This window comes from Somniosus microcephalus, chromosome 13, assembly GCF_052327205.1.
Source record: "Somniosus microcephalus isolate GS21.2 chromosome 13, FLI_Smic_1.0, whole genome shotgun sequence".
NCBI classification, from domain to species: domain Eukaryota; kingdom Metazoa; phylum Chordata; class Chondrichthyes; order Squaliformes; family Somniosidae; genus Somniosus; species Somniosus microcephalus.
This window is the reverse complement of record NC_140999.1, coordinates 120906593-120931355: the sequence shown is the minus strand read 5'-3', so window position 1 is coordinate 120931355 and position 24763 is coordinate 120906593. Positions and strand designations below refer to the sequence as shown.

The 24763-nt window shown below is 44.1% G+C and overlaps 1 protein-coding gene across 2 annotated transcripts in view; it reads left to right on the top strand.

Annotated features, from left to right (window-relative positions):
• LOC147108572 (solute carrier family 12 member 5-like) overlaps positions 1 to 24763 on the top strand; it is a 1151655-nt gene that overhangs the window by 1073949 nt on the left and 52943 nt on the right. For both annotated transcript variants that reach the window (XM_086005249.1, XM_086005250.1), the window contains exons 13-17: positions 13505 to 13623; positions 15436 to 15534; positions 19003 to 19122; positions 21002 to 21106; positions 21567 to 21735. In XM_086005249.1, the coding sequence (XP_085861375.1) occupies positions 13505 to 13623; positions 15436 to 15534; positions 19003 to 19122; positions 21002 to 21106; positions 21567 to 21735 (612 nt within the window). The remainder of the gene's footprint in view (positions 1 to 13504; positions 13624 to 15435; positions 15535 to 19002; positions 19123 to 21001; positions 21107 to 21566; positions 21736 to 24763) is intronic.

Genomic DNA, 24763 nt, shown 5'->3' with positions numbered 1-24763 from the left:
CGACTGTTTAGAAGCTGTTGCTAAGCAACAGTGTTTGTTGTCAGATACGGAGATGAAAACCTCCGTATGCTTCAACATTAGAGCTGGAGTGTCCGGCAGTTTTGAGGGAACGGCAACAGCTCGGTCCCGTCGGTGCCAGATAGCACAAAGTTTCCTGTACATGAGATTCCTTTCTGTGCTATTTAATGACAGTACTAAACTACTTTAAAATAAACAAGTAAACAAGCTTCTGTTAAAATAAGGACCAAAGCAATTTCAAACTTGTTTGTACACTATTTGCATAGAATAATTTCAAGGCCCATGTCTCAACATTTGACTTGTTTAGGAGAGACATTTTGGGGGAGAAATTGGGTGAGTAGCGCCACCTGTTAGCGCCTAAAGAGGCAGTCAGTGGCTGTAGCGCCACTGGCTGCGTCTCCCGCGATATTCAGTAGGGGCGCTAATGGTGGCGTTAGGCTTTTGCGCTGCGCCGCCACCGATGATGTCATCGGTGTGCGCAGTGCCCCGTTCGCGATATTTGGTAGCGAACGCCGCAGTTGTGCCGCTCGCTACCCGCGCCCGGTTCACGGGGCCTTACTGTGCCGGCAGCGGCGCAAGTTAAGGTGGAGGTGCGGGGCGGCCGCTTTTTCGGCGGCCGCCTGCCAGCACCTCAGTCCCCGGCCTCCTAACCACCTCCCCCCCCCCCCCCCCCCCCCCCGCGGCATTGCCGGCTGTTTCCCGAGAGCCCGGCACTTCTCCTTGGTGCCGGGCTCATTTGCCGGCACTCGCGATCGGGGATCGCGCTGCTGCAGGCACCTCCCCCTTAACAGTGGGAGGAAGGCTTGCAGTACCGCAGCGTGCCGTGCCGCAGCGTGTGGCGCTGCGGCACGTTGCGCTGCGATAATCAGTTTCAGCGCCCTAAGAGGGATGTGGAGCACCTTGAGCCTCGCCCCGTGTCCCTCGAGCGGCACCGAAACTGAATTTCTGGCGATCGGAATTACTCCGATCGCTGCGCTAAATCCTGCGCTCAGGCGACTTTTGCGCCACTTTGGCGCCCCAACCCAATTTCTAGGCCATGAGGTTCTCTCACTGTGTGTTGGGAGTGGTCAAGTCAACGTATTAGTTATTCTTCATAGAAACTTACATCACAGAAGGAGTCATTCAGCCTATCATGCCTGTGCTGACTCTTTGAAAGAACAGTCGTGTTTAGTCCCACGCCCCAGCTTTTTGTCCGTAACCCTGTAAGTTCCTCGTCCTTGAGTACCTGTCCAACTCCCTTTTAAAATTATTGATGGATCAGCTTCCACCACCTTTTCAGGTAGAGCGTTCCAGATCCCGACATCTCTCTGAGTGAAAAAATTTCTTCACCTCTCCCCTCTAGATCTTTTGCTAATGATTTTGAATCTATGACCTCTAGTTATTAACCCACTCGCCAGAGGGAATAACTTTTCCTTATTTACTCTATCAAAACATCTCATCGTCTTGAAAACCTCCATTAGATCACCTCTTAACCTTTTCTGTTCCAAGGAGAACAGTCCGAACTTTTCCAACCTCTTCTCATATCTGAAGTCCCTCATCCCTGGTAACATCCTGCTAAACCTCCTCTGTACCCTTTCTAATGCCTTTATACCTTTCCTGAAGTGTGGTGCCCAAAATTGTCCGCAATACTCCAGCTGAGACCTAACCAGTGAATTATAAAGTTCTAGCATGATCTCTTTCCTTTTATATTATATTCCTCTATTTATAAACCCAAGTAATCCATGTGCTTTTTTGACCACCTTATCAACTTGCCGTGCCACCTTTAAGGATTTGTGTATATGGACACCAAGGTCTCTCTGCTCATCTACACTTTTCAAAATCATGCCATTTATAGTATACTGTCGTTCCGTATTAGACCTCCCAAAGTGCATCGCTTCACACTGCTTCGCATTGAACTCCATCTGCCATGCCTCTGCCCATTTCACCATCCTGTCTATGTCATCCTGAAGCCTATAATCATCCTCATCACTATCTACTACTTTGCCAAGTTTCGTATCATCTGCAAACTTTATAATATTGCTCCCTATGTCAGAGACTAGGTCGTTTAAAACATTGCAAAGAGTAATGGACCCAAAACTGACTCTTGGGGAACACCACTGCAAACCACCCCAAGCCTGAAAAACATCCATTCACCACCACATTTTGCTTTCTTTCACTGAGCTAATTTTGTATCCATAGCACCACTTTCCCCTTAATTCCATGGGCTTTCATCTTCTTAATAAGCCTCCTGTGTGGCACTTTGTCAAATGCCTTCTAAAAGTCCATGTATACAACATCTACTGCACTACCTTGATCAACCTTCTCTGTTATCTCATTAAATAATTCAATCATAAGAACATAAGAAGTAGGAGCAAGAGTAGGCCATACGGCCCCTCGGGCCTGCTCCGCCATTCAATAGGATCATGGCTGATCTGAACCTAGACTCACGTCCACTTCCCTGCCCGCTCCCTGTAACCCCTAATTCCCTTATCAGTTAGGAAACTGTCTATCTCCGTTTTAAATGTATTTAATGTCGCAGTTTCCACAGCTCTCTGAGGTAGCAAATTCCATAGATTTACTACCCTCTGAGTGAAGAAGTTTCTCCTCATCTCAGTTTTGAAACGGCAGCCCCTTATTCTAAGATTATGCCCCCTAGTTCTAGTAGTCAGACACGATTTGCCTTTAACAAATCCATGCTGGCTCTCCTTGCCTTTCCAAATGAAAGTTGATTTTGTCCCAGTTAATGGTTTCCAATAACTTCCCCACCACTGATGATAGGCTGATTGGCCTGTAGTTTCCTGGTTTATCCCTCTTGAATAGTGGACTAACATTAGCAACCCTCCAGTCCAACACTACTCCTGTATCCAATGAGGATTGCAAGGCTGTGACCAATCCCTCTGCTATTTCTACCTTTGTTCCTTTCAGTGACCTTGGATGCATTCCATCTGGACCAGGTGACTTACCAACATTCAGTAATGCTAATCTTTTTAGTGTGTCTTCTCTATCTGTTACTATCCTGTCCATAACTTCCCTCTCTTTTAGTGTAACCTTCACAACATCCGCTTCCTTTGTGAAGACAGATGCAAAGTATTCATTTAATACTTTAGCCATGTCCTCTGCCTCTTCATGAAGATCTCCCTTTGGGTCCTTAATAGGCCCAATATTTTTTCTAGCTAACCACTTATATGTATATATGTTTATAAAATATTTTAGGGTTCACTTTAATGTTGCCTGCTCATCTTTTCTCGTAACCTCTTTTTGCCTCCCATTTTAACTTTTTCAATTCCCTCTTGTACGTTCCATAATCTTCCTGGTTATTAACTGAACCTTGCTCCTGACTTTTGTCATAAGCCTCCTTTTTCTGTTTTATTTTAACTTTTATTTCCTTTGTCATCCAGGGCGCATTAGCTTTGGATGCTCTACCTTTTCCCTTCAAAGGTATATGCTTAGTTTGCACCTGAACTATCTCTTCCCTGAATGCCCTCCATTGCTCTGTTACTGCTTTACCCCGTAATCGCCTTTTCCAATCTACCTGTACTAGGTCCCTTCTTAAATCACTGACATTAACTTCCCCAGTTGAGCATTTTTACCTTCAATATTTTCTGGTCACTTTCCATAATTACTTTAAACTGAATGATGTTGTGGTCACTGTTAGCTAGATGATCTCCTACTGTAACACACTCTACTTGACCTACTTCATTTCCCAGAACCAGATCCAACACTGCTTCCTTCCTTGTTAGTCTGGAGACATATTGGTCAATAAAGTTCTCCTGTACACATAGCAGAAATTCCTCCCCATCCCTACCCTTAGCATTATGTTTTTCCCAGTCTATATTAGGGTAATTAAAGTCTCCTAATATTACGACTACTTTTGTTACACACCTTTGAAATTTACTAACAAATTTGCTCATCAATCTCCTTCTCACTGTTTGGAGCTCTATAAAAAAACTCCCAGCATTGTAACAGCTTCCCGTCAGTTCCTCAACTCAAGCCAAATAGATTCAGTCCTAGAACCATCTAGTATATCCTTTCTATTTAGAACTGTAACATTGTAGAAACATAGAAGATAGGCGCAGGAGTAGGCCATTCGGCCCCTCGAGCCTGTTCCGCCATTTAATGAGATCGTGGCTGATCATCCAAATTCAGTACCCTGTCCCTGCATTCTCCCCATATCCCTTGATCCCTTTAGCCTTAAGAAATATATCTAACTCCTTCTTAAATATATTTAATGAAATGGCCTCAACTGCCTTGTGTGGTAGAGAAATCCACAGGTTCACCACTCTCTGGGTGAAGAAATTCCTCCTCATCTCAGTCCTAAATGGCTTACCCCTTATCCTTAGACTGTGACCCCTGGTTCTGGACTCCCCCGCCATCAGGAACATCCTTCCTGCATCTAGTCTGTCTAGTCCTGTTAGAATTTTATAAGTTTCAATGAGATCCCCTCTCATTCTTCTAAACTCTAGCGAATATAAGCCGAATCGACCCAATCGCTCCTCATACGTCATTCCTGCCATCCCAGGTATCAGTCTGGTGAATCTTCATTGCACTCTCTCCATGGCAAGGACATCCTTCCTCAGATAAGGCAACCAAAACTGCACACAATACTCAAGGTGTGATCTCACCAATAACCTGTACAACTGCAGCAAGACATCCTTGCTCCTGTACTCGAATCCTCTCGCTATGAAGGCCAACATACCATTTGACTTCTTAACCGCCTGCTGCACCTGCATACTTACCTTCAGCGACTGGTGCACAAGGACACCCAGGTCTCGTTGCACTTTCCCTTTTCCCAATCTATTGCCGTTCAGATAATTATCTTCCTGTTTTTGCCTCCGAAGTGGATAACCTCGCATTTATCCACATTATACTGCATTTGCCATGCATCTGCCCAATCACCCAACCTGTCCAAGTCATAGAGTTTCTCTGCATCCTCCTCACAGCACACATGCCTACCCAGCTTTGTGTCGTCTGCAAACTTGGAGATATTACATCTAGTTCCCTCGTCTAGATCATTTATATATATTGTGAATAGCTGGGGTCCTAGCACCGATCCCTGCAGTACCCCACTAGTCACTGCCTGCCACTCGGAAAAAGACCCGTTTATTCCAAATCTTTGCTTCCTGTCTGCCAACCAGTTCTCTATCCAAGACAGTAGCTTACCCCCAATCCCATGTGCTTTAACTTTGCACGCTAATCTCTTATGCGGGACCTTATCGAAAGCCTTCTGAAAGTCCAAATACACCACATCCACTGGTTCTCCCTTATCTATTCTACCAGTTACATCCTCAAAAAATTCCAGTAGATTAGTCAAGCATGATTTACCTTTTGTAAATCCATGTTGACTTTGTCCGATCCTGTCACTGTTTTCCAAGTGCTCTGTTATTACATCTTTTATAATGGACTCTAGCATTTTCCCCACTACCGATGTCAGGCTTACCGGCATATAATTCCCCATTTTCTCTCTACCGCCTTTTTTAAATAGTGCGGTTACATTAGCTATCCTCCAATCCATGGGAACTGTTCCAGAGACTGTAGAATTTTGAAAGATGACCAACAATGCATCTACCGTTTCTAGGCCCACTTCCTTAAGTACCCTAGGATGTAGATTATCAGGCCCTGGGGATTTATCGGCCCTCAATCCCGTCAATTTCCCTAACTCCATTTCCCTACAAATACTGATTTAATTCAATTCTTCCCTCTCATTAGACCCTGGCCTAGAAATTGGGTATAGCCCCGCCAGCACGTTTGCGCCGAAAATTTTGCGCCCGCCGCGGAGCCAGTTGTGCCCGCCCCATATTCACTTTCAGCGCCCCAAAGCGGAACCGGGCGCTGGTACAGGGTGTGTCCGCCCCGCTTGGGGCGCTGAAAGTGAATTTCAGCGCTCCCGGTCCCGCTACGCCACCCGATGCGGTGCGGCAGGCTGCTGTACTGCAGGCCTCCCCCTTCTCTTAAGGGGGAGGTGCCTGCAACGGCCGGAGCCCCGATTGCAAGTGCCGGCAAAAGAGCCCGGCACAACGGAGAAGTGCCGGGCTCCACGGAAACCAGCCGGCAATGCCGCGGGGGGGGGGGGGGGAGTGGAGGAGGCCGGGGAAGGAGGTGCGGGCAGGCGGCCGCCGAAAAAGCAGCCGCCCCGCACCTCCACCTTAACTTGCGCCGCTAAGGCTGCAGTAAGGACCCGGTCTCCCGATGTTGTTAGCGCCTGCCACGGAAGAGGCGGCCGCTACTGAAGATGGGGATCGGCGTGGTTTCGGGCGGTACCGGGGCACTGCGCACACTGATGACGTCATCGGTGCCGGCGCAGCGCTACTGGCTAACGCCGATGTTAGGGCCCACCTAATTTCGGGCGCGACGCAACTTCCGGCGCAACCCACTCTTTCGCCCCTAATTGGGCGCAAACGCAACTGAATTTCTAGGCCCTTATGTTCCACGACATCTCTGGGAGGTTATTTGTGTACTCCTTTGTGAAGGCAGAACCAAAGTATGTATTTAATTGGTCTGCCATTTCTTTGTTCCCCATTATAAATTCCCTTGATTCTGACTGCAAGGGACCTACGCTTGACTTCACCAATCTTTTTCTCTTCACATATCTATAGAAGCTTTTACAGTCAGTTTCTATGTTCCCTGCAAGCTTACTCTCATAATCTATTGTCCCCCTCTTAATTAATTCCTTTGTCTTCCTTTGCTGAATCCTAAACTGCTCCCAATCCTCAGGTTTGCTGCTTTTTCTGGCCAATTTATATATCCTCTCCTTGGATCTTATGCTATCCCTAATTTCCCTTGTTAGCCACGGTTGAGTCACCTTTTTTGTTTTATTTTTATGCCGAACAGGGATGAACAAATTCTGTAGTTCATCCATGCGATCTTTAAATGTTTGCCATTGCCTATCCACCATCAACACTTTAAGTAACGTTCCCCAATCCATCCTAGCCAACTCGTGCCTCATACCATTGTAGTTTCCTTTATTTAAACTCAGGACCCTAGTCTCTGAGTCAACTACGGGAAACTTTGGTTTATCCGGACGTTAACTGTCCGGAATGCTTGAGCCACCAGCAAAATTCAGGAGTCAGTTCAGTAAGTTTTTTTTCTTTTCGTTGCTTTTTTTCACCAGTCAGGCTCTGCAAGATCTAGCTAAAGCTGTTGCTTAGCTACAGAGATGCTTGCAAGCTACGGCCGACTGTTTAGAAGCTGTAACAGGGTTTGTTGCTAGATACGGAGCTCAAAAGCTTCTGTATGTTTTAACATTAGCGGTGGTTTGTCCGGCAGTTTTGATGGGACGGCAACAGCTCGGTCCCGTCGGTGCCGGATATCACAAAGTTTCCTGTACTTCACTCTCCATTTTAATGAAGAATTCTATCATATTATGATCGCTCTGACCCAAGGGGCCTCACATAACAACATTGCTGATGAATCCTTTCTCATTACATAATACCCAGTCTAAGATGGCCTGATCCCTAGTTGGTTCTTTGACATATTGGTCCAGGAAACCATCCCATATACACTCTAGGAATTCCTCCTCCACAGTATTGTTACTAATTTGGTTTGCCCAATCTATATGTAGATTAAAGTCACCCATGATAACTGCTGTGCCCTTATTGCACACGTCTCTAATTTCCCATTTAATGCCATCCCCAACCTCAGCATTACTGTTTGGGGGTCTGTATACAATGCCCACTAATGTTTTCTGCCCCTTGGTATTTCTCAGCTCTGCCCATACAGATTCCACATCATCAGAGCTAATATCCTTCCTTACTATTGTGTTAATCTCCTCTTTAACCAGCAATGCTACCCCACCTCCTTTTCCTTTTTTCCTGTCCTTCCTGAATATTGAATACCCCTGGATGTTGAATTCCCAATCTTGGTCACCCTGGAGCCATGTCTCCGTAATCCCAATTATATCATATCCGTTTATATCTATTTGCGCAGCTAATTCATCCACCTTATTACGAATGCTCCTCGCATTAAGATACAAAGCCTTCAGGCTTGATTTTTTAACACTCTTAGTCCTTTTAGAACTATTATTTACTGTGGCCATGTTTGATTTACACCCTTGATTTCTCTGCCTTGCACTTTTGCTTTTCTCCTTCCTGTCTTTCGTTTCTATCCTTGCTTCCCTTTCCTCTGTCTCCCTGCACAGGTTCCCAACCCCTGCCATTTTAGTTTAAACCCTCCCCAACAGCACTAGCAAACACTCCCCCTAGGACATCGGTTCCGGTCCCACCCAGGTGCAAACCGTCCAGTTTGTACTGGTCCCACCTCCCCCAGAACCGGTTCCAATGCCCCAGGAATTTGAATCCTTCCTCCTTGCACCATTCCTCTAGCCACGTATTCATCTGAAATATCGTTCTATTTCTACTCTGACTAGCGTGTGGCACTGGTAGCAATCCTGAGATTACTTCCTTTTGAGGTCCTATTTTTTAATTTACCTCCTAACTCCCTATATTCAGTTTTTAGGACCTCATCCCGTTTTTTACCTATATGCAGTACGACAACTGGCTGTTCACCCTCCCCCTCCAGAATGCCCTGCAGCCGCCCCAAGACACACTTGACTTGGGAATTCAACATCCAGAGGTAGTGCAGGGGTTCCCTGTGGCCATCCCCCTCTCAAACAGATATACCGCTTTGGATACTGATGGGGGGATGGCTTATCAGAGGAAGGCAGCAGCAGCCAACTTCCTGGCACCAGGGGTGGCTCTGCTGCACAGGATGGGAGGAAAAAGAGGGGGAGAGCTATAGTAATAGGGGATTCTATTGTAAGGGGAATAGATAGGCGTTTCTGCGGCCACAAGCGAGACTCCAGGATGGTGTGTTGCCTCCCTGGTGCAAGGGTCAAGGATGTCTCGGAGCGGCTGCAGGGCATTCTGGAGGGGGAGGGTGAACAGCCAGTTGTCATGGTGAATATAGGTACCAACGATATAGGTAAAAATCAGGATGAGGTCCTAAAAGCTGAATATAGGGAGTTGGGAGGCAAATTAAAAAACAGGACCTCAAAGGTAGTAATCTCAGGATTGCTACCAGTGCCACATGCTAGTCAGAGTAGAAATAGAAAGATATTTCAGATGAATACGTGACTAGAGGAATGGTGCCAGGGGGAGGGATTCAAACTCCTGGGACATTGGAACCGGTTCTGGGGGAGGTGGGACCAGTTCAAACCGGATGGTTTGCACCTGGGCAGGGCCGGGACCGATGTCTTAGGGGGAGTGTTTGCTAGTGCTCTGGGGGAGGGTTTAAACTAAAATGGCAGGGGGTTGGGAACCTGAGCGGGGAACAGAGGAAAGGGAAACAAGGGTAAAAGCAAAAGACAGGAAGGAGAAAAACAAAAGTGACAGGCAGAGAAATCAAGGGTTTAAATCAAACATGGCCACAGTAAATAATAATTCTAAAAGATCTAAGAGCGTTAAAAAAACAAGCCTGAAGGCTTTGTGTCTTAATGCGATGAGCATTCATAATAAGGTGGATGAATTAGCTGCGCAAATAGATGTAAACGAATATGATATGATTGGGATTACGGAAACATGGCTCCAGGGTGGCCAAGGCTGGGAACTCAACATCCAGGGGTATTCAATATTCAGGAAAGATAGGCAGAAAGGAAAATGAGGTGGGGTAGCATTGCTGGTTAAAGAGGGGATTAACACAATTGAAAGGAAGGATATTAGTTCTGATGATGTGGAATCTGTATGGGTAGAACTGAGAAATACCAAGGGGCAGAAAACGTTAGTGGGAGTGGTATATAGACCTCCAAACAGTAATGCGGAGGTCGGGGATGGCATTAAACGGGAAATTAGAGACGTGTGCAATAAGGGCACAGCAGTTATCATGGGTGACTTTAATCTACATATAGATTGGGCTATCCAAATTAGTAACAATACTGTGGAGGAGGAATTCCTGGAGTGAATACGGGATGGTTTCCTGGACCAATATGTCGAGCACCAACTAGAGATCAGGCCATCTTAGACTGGGTATTATGTAATGAGAAAGGATTAATTAGCAATCTTGTTGTGCGAGGCCCCTTGGGTCAGAGCGATCATAATATGATAGAATTCTTCATTAAGATGGAGAGTGAAATGGTTGACTCAGCGACTAGGGTCCTGAATTTAAATAAAGAAGACTACGATGGTATGAGGTGCGAGTTGGGTAGGATTGATTGGGGAATGTCACTCAGAGGGTTGACGGTGGATGGGCAATGGCAAACATTCAAAGATCGCATGGATGAACTACAGAATTTGTTCATCCCAGTTTGGCATAAAAATAAAACAAAAAAGGTGACGCAACCGTGGCTAACGAGGGAAATTAGGGATAGCATAAGATCCAAGGAGAGGACATATAAATTGGCCAGAAAAAGCAGTAAACCTGAGGATTGGGAGCAGTTTAGGATCCAACAAAGGAGGACAAAGGGATTAATTAAGAGGGGGAAAATAAGAATATGAGAGTAAGCTTGCAGGGAACATAAAAACTGACTGTAAAAGCTTTTATAGATATGTGAAGAGAAAAAGATTGGTGAAGTCAAACGTAGGTCCCTTGCAGTCAGAATCAGGGGAATTTATAATGGGGAACAAAGAAATGGCAGTCCAATTAAATACATACTTTGGTTCTGTCTTCACAAAGGAGGACACAAATAACCTCCCAAAGATGTCGGGGAACATGGTCTAATGAAAGGGAGGAACTGATAGAAATAAGTATTTGTAGGGAAATGGTGTTAGGGAAATTGATGGGATTGAGGGCCGATAAATCCTCAGGGCATGATAATCTACATCCTAGGGTACTTAAGGAAGTGGCCCTAGAAATAGTAGATGCATTGCTGGTCACCTTCCAAAATTCGATAGACTCTGGAACAGTACCCATGGATTGGCGGGTAGCTAATGTTACCCCACTGTTCAAAAAGGGTGGTAGAGAGAAAACGGGGAATTACAGACCGGTACGCCTGACATCGGTAGTGGGGAAAATGCTAGAGTCCATTATAAAAGATGTAATAGCAGAGCACTTGGAAAAAAGTGACCGGATCGGACAAAGTCAACATGGCTTTACAAAAGGTCAATCGTGCTTGACCAATCTACTGGAATTTTTTCAGGATGTAACTGGTAAAATAGATAAGGGAGAACCAGTGGATGTGGTGTATTTGGATTTTGAAAAGGCTTTCGATAAGGTCCCGCATAAGAGATTAGCGTGTAAAATTAAGGCACATGGGATTGGGGGCAAGGTATTGATTTGGATAGAGAACTGGTTGGCAGACAGAAAGCAAAGAGTTGGAATAAACGGCTCTTTTTCAGCGTGGCAGGCAGTGACTAGTGGGGTACCACAGGGATCGGTCCTTGGACCCCAGCTATTCACAATATATATTAATGATCTGGACGAGGGAACTAGATGTAATATCTCCAAGTTTGCAGACGACACAAAGCTGGGTGGGCATGTGTGCTGTGAGGAGGATGCCGAGAAACTCCAGTATGATTTGGACAGGTTGGGTGATTGGGCAGAAGCATGGCAGATGCAATATAACGTGGATAAATGCAAGGTTATCCACTTTGGTGTCAAAAACAGGAAGGCAGATTATTATCTAAATGGCAATAGATTGGGAGAAGGGGAAGTGCAACGAGACCTGGGCGTCCTTGTGCACCAGTCACTGAAAGTAAGCATGCAGGTGCAGCAGGCGGTTAAGAAGGCAAATGGTATGTTGGCCTTCGTAGCAAGAGGGTTTGAGTACAGGAACAAGGATGTCTTGCTGGAGTTGTACAGGGCCTTGGTGAGGCCACATCTTGAGTATTGTGTGCAGTTTTGGTCGCCTTATCTGAGGAAGGATGTACTTGCCATGGAAGGAGTGCAGCGAAGATTCACCAGGCTGATACCTGGGATGGCAGGAATGACGTATGAGGAGAGATTGGGTCGATTGGGCTTGTACTCGCTGGAGTTTAGAAGAATGAGAGGGGATCTCATCGAAACTTATAAAATTCTAACAGGACTAGATAGACTAGATGCTGGAAGGATGTTCCCGATGGTCGGGGAGTCCAGAACAAGGGGTCAGGGTCTAAGGATAAGGGGTAAGCCATTTAGGACAGAGATGAGGAGGAATTTCTTTACCCAGAGAGTGGTGAACCTGTGGAATTCTCTGCCAAAGAAGGCAGTGGAGGCCAATTCATTAAATATATTCAAGAAGGAGTTGGATATTATTTCTTAAGGCTAAAGGGATCAAGGGATATGGGGAGAAGGCAGGGACAGGGTACTGAATTTGGATGATCAGCTATGATCTCATTGAATGGCAGAGCAGGCTCGAGGGGCCGAATGGCCTACTCCTGCTCCTATCTTCTATGTTTCTATGTTTGACCCTTGCACCAGGGAGGCAACATACCATCCTGGAGTCTCGTTTGTGGCCACAGAAACGCCTATCTGTTCCCCTTACAATAGAATCCCCTATCACTATAGCTCTCCTGCTCTTTTTCCTCCCGTCCTGTGCAGCAGGAACACCCATGATGCCAGGATGTTGGCTGCTGCTGCCTTCCCCCGATAAGCCATCTCCCTCAACATCTCATCCTTAATCAATACTGTCATTTCCCCATCTCTTTTTCCAGCTCTATCATGCCTGAATACTTGGTAATCAGGAATATTAAGAACCCATTCCTGGCCTTGTTTGAGCCTTGTCTCTGTCAATGCAACCACGTCGTAATCCCATGTAGCAATTTGTGCCTGCAGCTCACCAACCTTATTAGTTACACTATGGACATTGACGTATATACAATTTAATACCTCCTTCGTCACTCTTGCTATTTTCCTCAATCGGGTCCCTGTAATCTTTGGGCTATTTCTAATTTTACTGCTGTTTATATTTCTTTGTCCTCTGATCTCATTCTGTTCCTTTCTGCTATTTTCTGGTTCCCCTCCCCCTGCCAATTAGCTTAAACCCTCTCCAACAGTACTAGTTAACCTCTCAGCAAGAACATTGGTCCCGGCTCTGCTCATATGCAACCCGTCCTTCTTGTACAGGTACCGCTTTCCCCCGAATCGGTCCCAGTGCCCCAAGAATCTGAAACCTTCCCTCCTGCACCACTTCTCCAGTCACGCAATTATAATTGCACTATCTTCCTGTTTCTATACTCACCAGCACATCGCACTGGGAATAATCCTGAGTTTACTAACTTTGAGGTCCTGTTTTTTAATCTTTTTCTTAGCTCCTGAAACTCTGCCTGAAGGACCTCAACACTTTTTCTACCTATGTCATTAGTTCCAACGTGGACCAGAACTTCTGACTGTTCCACTTCCCCTCACAGAATGTCCTAATCTAAATCATGCATCTAATACAAATGTACTTTTAACAGGGATTTACAAATTGACAGTCCCAGGACAGAAATGTAGTGAATAGGAGCAGATAGTTGTCCAGTTTCCATTCCCCTAAAAGGAATCTTCTCTTACTAAAGTTATCTGCATTTGAACGTTGTGCTATTTTTAAAGTAGTCTTCAGTTCTGAGTGTGCATCATTTTTCTTTCTGTTGCTGCGGTTGTCTTACTGTTCCGTATTTCTCAGGTGTTCGGCCATGGAAAAGCAAATGGTGAACCTACCTGGGCCCTGTTACTGACAGCATGTATCTGTGAAACCGGGATCCTCATTGCCTCACTGGATGACGTGGCCCCCATCCTCTCTATGTAGGTACACTTTTTGGAATATTACTGACCTTCAAATGAAGGGTAGATTTTATCAACCTGCGTTGTCAGCACAGAGCTCCACACAAACTGGAAATCTAGGTGGGTTGGTTAGCAGGCCCCACAGGATTTTTTATCCACAATTCTAATAATAATTCCGATTATGTTCCATGCTGAAAGGATAAATTTGTAAAACCTACTCGTATGTATTTCACTGGCAGTTAACACAGATGCGTCCCAGAAAGTATCAATGCATCAATTCCTGTGGCAAACAGGAAGTTCTGTTAATTTGCACCTTGAACCTTGCTGTGTTGACCTGGAAATGCTCACTTAGGATGTTTCAAAGTGAGTCGATGGCACACCCTCTGGAACTTTCTCTACTGTGGGGAAGCACCTTGCCCATTTCCGTGCTTTCCATTGGCAATTTACAGGATGAGGAACTGTGAATACGAGCTTATGTCCCAGCACTAGGTGGCATGGTGTATTGGTACATCAATGCACTGCATCATCTGACCAAAAACTGTATATTTCTCCATCAAACTTTGGAGACAAGTATACAGAATGTAAGGATGAGAAAAGACTATCTGGTCCATCAAGCCTGCCCTATCCAGAGCAGGTGCAGCCTTGTACACCCACTGCCCAGTCATGAGATCGCCCTGGAGAGGCAAAAAAAAATACAAGAATAAAGAAACCCGAGGTCAGGTTTGCAAAAGCTCCGGTAAATTCCTCTCCCAAAAAGAATTAATACCAGAAGACAGTCATCCTAGCTACCCAGCAACATGTCTTTTATAACTTGAAATGTCCTCCTCTCTCAGAAACTGCACATGCTCCCTTTGGTAGTCTGCAGGGAATCCATATTCACTGCACCGTTTGTTAGTTCCAGATGTCAACTATGCTCTGTGAAAATAAAAAGTTTCCAGCATCTAACCCAGCTCTTTTCTCACTTACTTTACACACTCATAATTCTTGCATCCCTACCTGGATCAAATAACCTGTCCATTGGACAGAATCTATTCCCTTTGTGAGTTTCAACACTTCAATCAGATCTCTTCTAAGCCAATGAAAGAAGTGCAATTCTTGAGTCTATCCTGAAAACCCTCAGAGCATCATTTAGGTCACCCTCCTCTGGACATTCTCCCCCACCGTGTATATGGACCGTAAGGGGCTACAGCACTCTAAATGTGGCTGTATCAATGCCTTGTATAACCCAAATATAGTATTCCTGGTTTTATATTGTACTGTCATAGCAATACACTCTAAAACCCAATTTGCTTTCCCAAAGACATCATCACACTGCTTGTGGACCTTCAGTGTTTTATTCACTACTATCCCCAGGTCCTGCTCTTGCTCTATAAAGTAACCTTTAGCAGCTATCCCTGCACTGTATTCACAGGCCTGGAATTACCCAGCCCCAATTGCATTTATCCATATGAAGGACATAAAGCATTAATCAAACTGGCACTCTATGTGGAGATGGAAAGATGACCTGTGAATGCCATAAATCTGAAATAAATAATAGAAAATGCTGGAAATGTAGAATGACTCGATGAACATCTGAAAGAGAAAAGATAGGTTAATATTTCAGGTGGAATATTGGTTAGAACTAACCTGTAAAGCCCAGATTTTAAATGTTAGTGGCTCTGGAAGACTAAGTTTACAATGGAAAAATATATTGTGACCTGTGTTAGAATTTGGCTTTTACTATCATCAAACTTTTTGTGTGTTCTTTAACATTGATGGGTCAACAAAAGAAAATTGGTCCAATTTCCTTTGCATAATGAAGGAAGAGACTTAATATTATTTGTTTGTCCTCAGGTTTTTCTTGATGTGCTACATGTTTGTGAATCTGGCCTGTGCTCTACAGACCCTACTCCGAACCCCCAACTGGAGACCCAGATTCAAATATTACCACTGGTATGACGTACTTTCCTGAAATGGTCTCTAAGCTACCATATTTTTTGCCGTTGTCATTTTTGCCTCATCCTGTCAAAAGCATTTTAAAAAGCATACTTGAATAAAGTAGTGTGTTACATAAAAGATTACAGATATGTCAGAGTATGTTACGTAGAGAATAACTAATTGCTTGGTGTGTGTTGTACAGATAACAAGCACTTCAGAATGTGTTACAGATATGTTGTACAGAAGATAGCAGGTACCTTGGAATGTGTTACATTGAGGATGGCAGATATCTGACACTTATAAGGCAGTAAATCAACAAGAGGTTCTGATAATGTTATCATGAACTATGAGAATGAATTCAAAGCAATATACAGATATCATCTAACCCCCTCCCCTTTCCCCAAGAACATTTGTCGCTCCTTAAGACACACACACAAAATTTCAAAGACTTCACAGGTTTTTAATCAACTGATAAAATTTAAATGTGCAGGAGATAAATGGCTCGGATTTTCCGATCGGAGGCTTCCTGCATGCGGATGCTTCCGATCTGGAAAAAATCTACGAACTTACCTGCTGGCTCCGCAGGTCCCGACACTTCTGCTCCTGGGCCTCTCCTGGTGCGCGCGTGCAGAGGCCCAGGTATCCCAGGGGCGCAGGCGGTTCGCAAGCGTCCCTGGGATCACGTGGGCCATGGAGAACCAATGTAAGAAGGGAATCCCCATTCATACTTTTGACAGATCTCTCCGCATAGCCCTGTTAAAAGTATGAATGGGGATCACTCAAAAAACACACTAAAACATTAAATAATTTTTTTTAAATCACGTATTTAAAATTAGTTAAAATTACATTAAATTTAATATTTTACATAGAAATTAACTTTTTTGAAAAAACAATTAATGGATTTTACAGGGCTAAAAATAAAGTTACCTTTTTAAAAGTATTTTTAAATTATAAATGAGTGACTTTTTTAAAACTCTTATGCTGGTAAAAGCAGGCTTTACGCATGCTTTTAGCAGGCGTAAGATTTTTAAAGGTTTTCAGCGGGCGAAGGTTCTGCAGAAAGCGGAACTATCCGCCTGCAGAGGCCCTTCTCCAGGGCAGGCGTGCGATCTGTCAAGAGGATTCTTGACAGATCGGAACTGCCGGTTTTCAGCGCATGCGCTTTGCCTGCCTGAAACCAGCACTTGCGAGGCTCCTACGGGTGTGTACACAGCTCGTACACACCCGTGGGGGTCGGAAAATACGAGCCAAATACTTTTTACTTATCCATGGAATTCACCTGTGTATAGAACAGGTGGTGTAAAGTGAAGTGATAAGTTTAACATCACACATCAGTACCCTACACATATATTAGTTACAAAAATGTCAAATACTCATTATTGGCTTAAGCGTTAATAAACTGGACTAACAAGTTTAGCACACTTTTGCTATCTTACTTTAAATGTGTCTGTTCGGTGAGAGGATAGTCAATTCAATACATTCCACCGAGTGTCCTGCTGTGTCTCAGTGGGTGATTGCATGGTGTGATGTGGCACTGAGACACATTGACCATGTGGCCACATGTTTGACTTAGCTAAAATGGCAGTGCAGGCACTACAATTCGCTTCAGCATCTCTGGGCTCAGGAGGGGAGAAATTTGCTCCTTATTACAGTGTTAACCGTGGATCAGTGATAGCACTCTCGCTTCTGAGTCAGAAGGCTGAATCAATAGGCTGACACTCCAGTGCAGTGCTGAGGGAGTGTTGCACTTCAGAGGTGCCGTCTTTCAGATGAGACGTTAACCCGAGGCCCTATCTGCCCTCTCAGGTGGACATAAAAGATCCCACGGCACTATTTTGAAGAAGAGCAGGAAGTTCTCCCCAGTGTCCTGGCCAATATTTATCCCTCAACAAACATCACAAAAAAACAAATTACCCGGTCATTATCACATTGCTGCTTGTGGGAGCTTGCTGTGCGCAGATTGGCTGCCGCGTTTCCTACATTACAACAGTGACTACACTTCAAGAAGTACTTAATTGGCTGTAAAACACTTTGGTTGTGAAAGGCACTATATAAATGCAAGTCTTTCTTTCTATTGTTAGCCAGTGACCCGTTCTGGAAAATGTCTTGTGTGTGGACGTAGAGTTCGGACAGGCTCGGGTCTCACTGTAGATAGCCTATTATTGTGCACTGTCTAAATTTATAAATAAAGACTGGGCATCTGGGAGAGGTACCAGTGCCAGTCAAACCATCCTCTTGCATGAAAGGAGAGTTAAAAACAAAAAAATATACATATTAATATGCATTCATCCAAAGTGCAACTATTGGCATAGATTTATGCTGCAAAGAAATGAATTTGAAGAACAGGCAAAACTTGCAAATGAGGTGTGCTCAACCTTAAAGAGCAATGAGACCTCAACTGGGCTGTCACTTCCTATTAGAGACAATCCTGTTATCTGTTCAGATGAGCAATGCTGCTGATGCATGAAGTTCATTCAGATTGTTAATGGCCATCTCCACCAAGCCATTTTAAGATTTTTCTTCTGGATGAACAGCTGGGTGAAGGCAAAGGAAAGTAACTGATGGAGCTCCGGCATTTATGATCCAGCCTTTATGACTCATCCTCTCACGTATTCTGAACTCTCTCCAACAACCACAGCACATAAAGTCAATTCTAGTAAGGATGATGTTGTGGTGTCCCAAGTAGCCCTTCATCTTTCAAGTAGACCTTTAAAATATTTAAATAGATTTTTAATTAAAAATGTAAAATCTATTCAAAAGATAACAATAGGTACTAAGAGAACCACAGAGTTGATGTTTGATGGGTTTTGAACAACAGCCTGACATTAATGTCCCCAGATTATCATCAGAGGCAACCCTGTAGTGTAAATGACCCAGCACCAGTTTTACTGCAGGCACCAAAACCCTTCTCAGGAGTTAGTTTCCTGGGTAACTCGGACAACAAAGTGTCAATGACAGAAAAGTGAAATGACTGCTCCAGCGGCACTATCATTAGATCCGCTATTTTCACAGTGCAAAATAAAACAAGCTCTCCGCTCCCCCCCGTACAGGATAGCAGCACACTTTTGCCATTGATGTCCTGTACAGGCAACCCGCCCCCCCCCCCCAACAGTGGGTAAGGTGCTGGCCAGAAGGATAAGGTCTCAAATATATGTTCACAGCGCATCCACAGTTGTTCTATTTTTGCAGAATACGCCCTGCAGTACAAACAAGGAAAGAAAGAACTTGCATTTCTGCAGCACCTTTCATGACCTCAGGACATCCCAAAGAACATTATAGCCAATGAAGTACCTTTTGAAGTGTAGTCACTGTTGCACTGTAGGAAATTTTGCAACTGGCACAATTATGGAAATTCTGTAATATATAATACAAAATAAATGGCTGATGAATTATTCCTAATAACAGATGTTTCAATGAATGATGTATATTAGTACCTATGACATTACATTTCTGCATTTATCACTAGCTTTCACTTTTTTACAGGGCTATGTCATTCCTGGGAATGAGCCTGTGCCTGGCCCTGATGTTCATTTGCTCCTGGTACTATGCAATAGTGGCCATGGTAATCGCTGGACTTATCTACAAATACATTGAGTTCAATGGGTAAGTGTCTGTGCTTATTTTGTACAAGTCTTTGCAGAGTGAGACTGTGGTGCCGTAGTGTATAAAAATAATTTCCTTGCACCCCCGGACATCACAGCCCACCTGCCCGTGCCCTGCCAATGTTGAAACTTGCTTTTTACTGATATTATTACTAAACTAAACAGTATTGGCTTTGTAGCTCAGATACAGGTTGGTCTCTCGCTCTGATCTAGTGAGATACATTGACTTTGGTTTTAATCCATGATTGGTGGAAAAGAGCCAGTCGACAACACGACCTATAGTGCAAAAAGCAAATTACTGCGGATGCTGGAAATCTGACAAAAAACTGAAAATGCATATGCGGAGAGAGAAACAGAGTTAACGTTTCAGGTCGATGACCTTTCATAAGAACTGGAAGATGTTGGAGATAAACAGCTTTTAAGCAAGTACAGAGCCAAGGAAAGGGAGCGGTGAGGGGGGCAGGCAAAGATCCAGGAACCAGTTTGTTGCACGGCCATTCTGACATATCTCTGATGAGACAAAATGCATGTAGTTAGACATGTTGCTGGTGCATATATATTCAAAACCAGCTCGTGCCTGAATTATTTGTAGATTTTTCAATCTGGCAGGAATTCGCTGAATCAGTGGCCAGTGGGCTTTACACCTCCCTCTCCCTGCACCCCCCCCCCCCCGACCCCGCCATCTTTGTGAAGGCTAACCCCAGCAGATCTTCCTGGGTCAGGCTGACAGACTCCTGGTGCTATTTCCACCACTACCAGGTCACTCACCTCAGATGGGGGGGGTGGGAAATGGCTGTGATGCGTGCAGGGGTTGAAATTTTTTCTTTAAATCGTCCACCATCCCAATGCAGTAGATCTCCCTGAAATTGATTCCATTTGGCATAGTTTCAATCTTCCCCTCTGTTGCTGTACCAATGCTGAAGACTAGGGACACATTGCTACATTACTGACAGGAAATACATCCCATCAATAACGTATGATTTCAATGTGCCCGCCTATAATTGGGTGGATGCATTCAGTTTCCAGCAGGATGCCCTAGAAATGGTGGCAGACACTGGCCGCTCTGCTACTGCCTGAAATTGGGTAATAGCGACACAGTAAACCTGCCCCTAGATTTCTAAATGGGGGGATCATGGTACTGTAATTAAATTACTAATGATTCTGTTGACCATGAGACAAGCTCAGATGGTCTTATTCAGTCATTGGAATCCTTGAGACTGGGTTACAGGCTTTTACTCTGTAGATATGACATTTTATTTCTACAGCTGGCAATGCACAAGGACATGCGTCCTTGAACTGAGCAAAGATGGCAGGAATAGGTCCTTGAAGGTCCTTTGAGAAAAATGAAAGGCTAAATGACCATGAAGCTGGTACTGTTTGATAACAATGACTTAGAAGAGCTTCATAGGACTGAAAATGTTCGCAAAGAAAACCCTAGAGAGTTTGAAGGACGTTGTAAAAATAATACATTTTTAAATAATAAAAAATTGACCTGAAGGAGTTGAAAACAACTGCTTCAGTAATTCAATAAAATAGACTGAACAGACTGACAAGAGCACCAAAATAGAATAACATTACCTGTTTGATTGGCAGCATCAGAAAGATTAACAACATTAAAACAATGAAATCAATTCTCATGATATTTAATCTAGAGGAGAATTGCGAACACATTGCAGGTCCTGCAATATAGTTCTGTTTTCCTTGACAAGTTTGCAGTCCAAGCAATGTACATTTTGTGGAAAATACTATTGCAATATTGCTGCTATCCAATCAAATAGTAATGCATTGCTGATCGATTATGCAAAGGTGTATATGATGCACTCATATGTCATTGAATGGCAGAATGTTTAGCTGATCCTTATTTCCTTCCTCTCCTGTAGAGCTGAAAAAGAATGGGGAGACGGAATCCGTGGTCTATCCCTCAGTGCAGCCCGTTATGCTCTGCTCAGGATTGAAGAAGGTCCTCCTCACACTAAGAACTGGAGGTGAGTGGCCAACTTAAACTTTCAACTTTCAATAACCTTGTCTAGCAAAACTGTATTGGGTTAACATCTGCAAGTCTGCCAGCAGTTCGTAGCTGTCAACGATTGAAGGCCAGAGTTCCACACACTTGGCAATGATTAAGTCATCTTGAGTGATGTGTTGGGCTGGATAGCACAGCCTGTTGTACAAACATCTGTTCGCCATACACTCTTGTGTTTGCTTAATTGGAGTGATTAGATAAAGGCAATGCTTTGCTTATCTCAGGGGTGTACACATAATAGGCTCCGACTGCATTAACCTTTCTCTTATTCTCCCAACAAAGCTTTACAGAATGGATTATACTGAAGAATTGGTTCCAATTATAATAAATAAATATGTTTAAATGTATAATCATCTTGTTTGGAAAGCTTATGTTCTTTTGTTACATGTTGAGTTGACCACAATAATTTGGTTTGCTGATAGGCCGCAGCTTCTGGTGCTTGTAAAGTTGGACCAAGACCAGAATGTCAAACATCCACAGCTTCTGACTTTCACCTGCCAGCTAAAGGCTGGGAAAGGACTCACCATTGTGGGCTCAGTATTGGAGGGCAGCTTCCTGGAGAATCACACCCAGGCCCAACGGGCTGAAGAGGTACACAATAACCTAGTTTCATCCTCTCATTAATATTTTTCTGCAGGTTATCAGCTTCATTTGACATGGGCAATTCTAAACTGATAGAATAAGGATAATCTTTTCTAAATCTTGTTTGGAGAAGAGTTCCTAATTTGCATTCACTGAGACTTTGCTACTAGGTTCCATTACACTTGTTTCAGCAGTGCAGAGTTGTTTACCAAAGTCAATAAAAAGTGTTTGACTCTTGGAGTATGAAACACAAAATTCCCATCAGGCTGGTAGATAAATATACTTTACTCATATAATTTTGATGTGGAAAAATTCTCTTTGCTTTAGAATGTCCATTAATTCCCAAAATGTACCGATAAATACAGGAATTTATTAATACATTCTACAACTTTTTTTGGTAATTTTTTGCGCTTCAAGGTGAGGGATCTTTGTGCTTTGAATAGATAACTCCCCATTTATGGCAACTCATGTCATTGTCAAGCACTTCCAGGCCACGTCGGGTGCAGAAGGAAGTTCCCTCTGCCGGCAAAATGCCTCAGCCTCAACTTCAGAAGGACGCCCCCCTACTGCAGCAACACAACATCTTTCCTTTTCCACACCAGCCATCCTTTGACTTCTGTGAGCTCGCCAACCTAATGCCAAATGGAGGAAGGGATTGGCTTCTCCAACAGTCAGCACTTGAACAGCATGGTGAGCTGCAGCAGGGGCCCATTCAACGCCCACAGCTCACCGGTTGTGGGAGGGTGGGAAATCGTTTGGCTCCCATGCTGAGACGGCCGGCAAGTCAGGCTTTGGCGGGGGAGGGGCGGGGGGATGGTGATCCCGAGCTAGAGTTTATTTTTGTGGGCCCAGGAGGAACACTCCTGCTTCTCCTGGGCCCACAATAATAAGAACTCAAAATTTCCCCGGGCCATTTCTTGAGCAGCCTCCAGTAGCCCCTTTAAGAACCGTTGGTTAAGCCGCTCAACACCAAGTACAACTGGGCGGAGCGCGTGGGAAGAGCGTTCCACCCATTTGGACCCGAATTTTGCAATCAGGGTCATACATCTGCCATCAGGCCCTGATTTGCATGTTTAAGCAGCCTTACGCCTGTTTTAGGCAGGAGGACTGCGCGCCCAATTTACAGGCCCACCTGAATACTGCATCAGGTGGACAATGGACCCCACCAAGGTGGTCATTCTTCATGTGTCAGCCTAGACGGTGTGTGCTGGCAAGCTATTTAGCTGTGAGGGGCATCACCACCAAGCTCGATTCCCGTCTTCACCCAATGTCCACACCCACGCGCTTCCCAGCAGGAACCTTGGGCCGATGTCCTTTCTCCCCCCTCCCACCCTCCTCCAGCCTAGACATGCTGAGAAAAACTGTAGGTCACCAACCATTGCCTCAGTTGAGATAAAATAAATCACCACAGCCCAGGAATCCTTGGTCTGTGCGGCTCAATTTCACACTGGGCGATAAACTTACCAACTCAGTATTAGGGAGAGCTCTCCCATATAATCACCCTTTCAATTCACCTTATGCAATTTGTTTTCAGGCATTAATATTATTTTTATGGAGTTAAATCGTTGCTCTGCTTCAGATTTGCTGTCTTTAATTTTGTCACACATAGGACTGTAATTGTGTCACACATTGTCATGGCCATTAGTTTCAATAATACGACAGTTAAACCTCATTAACACCACCATGTTTTTAAGTAGTTTTCAATCAGACAAGTGTTATGGCAAGAGCTTTCTGCAGTCGGTCCATTTAATCTGGTAAACCCACACAAACAGTGAGTTCTAATCTTCCCTTGTAGTATGAGGCATGTCGCCCAATGTACAACACAACCTTCTAGCTACAGTCACTGGTGTGCCCCTTGGACAGATATCCTTGAATTCCAAACTGTGTCTTGAACTTTATGGTACTGGCAAATTGATAGTTTTGACTTTCATTGTAAAGCAGAGCCAAAGAAACATATGGATCCACAAAACACTTCTTTCTGTGTTTGCTTTTTAAGTACCCTGGAGGTGCGAGGGGGGGTTGGGGTTTGCCTTCATAGTTTTCAGGGGCTAACAATTATTTTCTTTAAGTATGTTTTACAGAACTATCGGCTGCTGGTGTTTTCAGGTTCCTTAAAGTGGGCACTGGTTTACTCCATTTGAATTTGTATTTTGTTGTCAAAAATATTCTTCTTCATCTGAACATGTTAGAATTACTGCTGTAGACGTTTTTAAATAGATTGAAATTTTAAGCAATGATTTTTACCACGGTACAGTTTCAGGGGAAGGATGTCCCGACCCCGTCTGCCGTACAGATAGTTTCCCACCTGATGCACTTTGCAGTCCATAGCCTCCTATTAAAAACTGTTGCATGAAATGTTGCCGTAAACCATTCGCAAGCCTTCTCTTTGGCCAATGGTTAAAGGGGAACATGCATAGCCTTTGACCCCACCCTCATAATATTTGACACCAGCACATAAATTTGGCCCCACCCTGTAACTTCTCCCTATTTATATAAAGAAAGTTCAATTAAAAAAAAATTATCTCACTTAAATTAGTTAATCAATCCATAAGTAAATGTACTCACAACAGGCTTAAATATTAAAAAAACAAGGCAATAGCAAAATGTATTTTTCAAACATGTAGGACTTCAGTTACAGCAATTCAGTAACAATGCCAATTCACTAAATAGACAGATAATTAGCAAGCAAACACCACAGAGGTGTGGAAAAGTGAAAAAAGGCCAGAGAAATCAGTCCCTAGTTTATTGAGACCAGATAAAGAGCTTCTTTAATACTCTGCAGAGCTGAATGTCAGTGAACGTATATAGAACTGTGAATGTGGAATTCTAGGCCTTTCTTGCAATTAGATCATGAGTTGGTGATTCTGTCTCCATGTGCCTGGGTTGAATGCACTCGAACATGTACAGATGGCAGTTTTCGGAACTCTAGCCAGCTGTCATGTATGCGTAGAACCTGTCTGCCGATCCAAACTGTTGCAGACTTTTTAACCCCCACTTTTGGCCTTATGAAAAGGTAGATTAAAAATACCACTGTTAT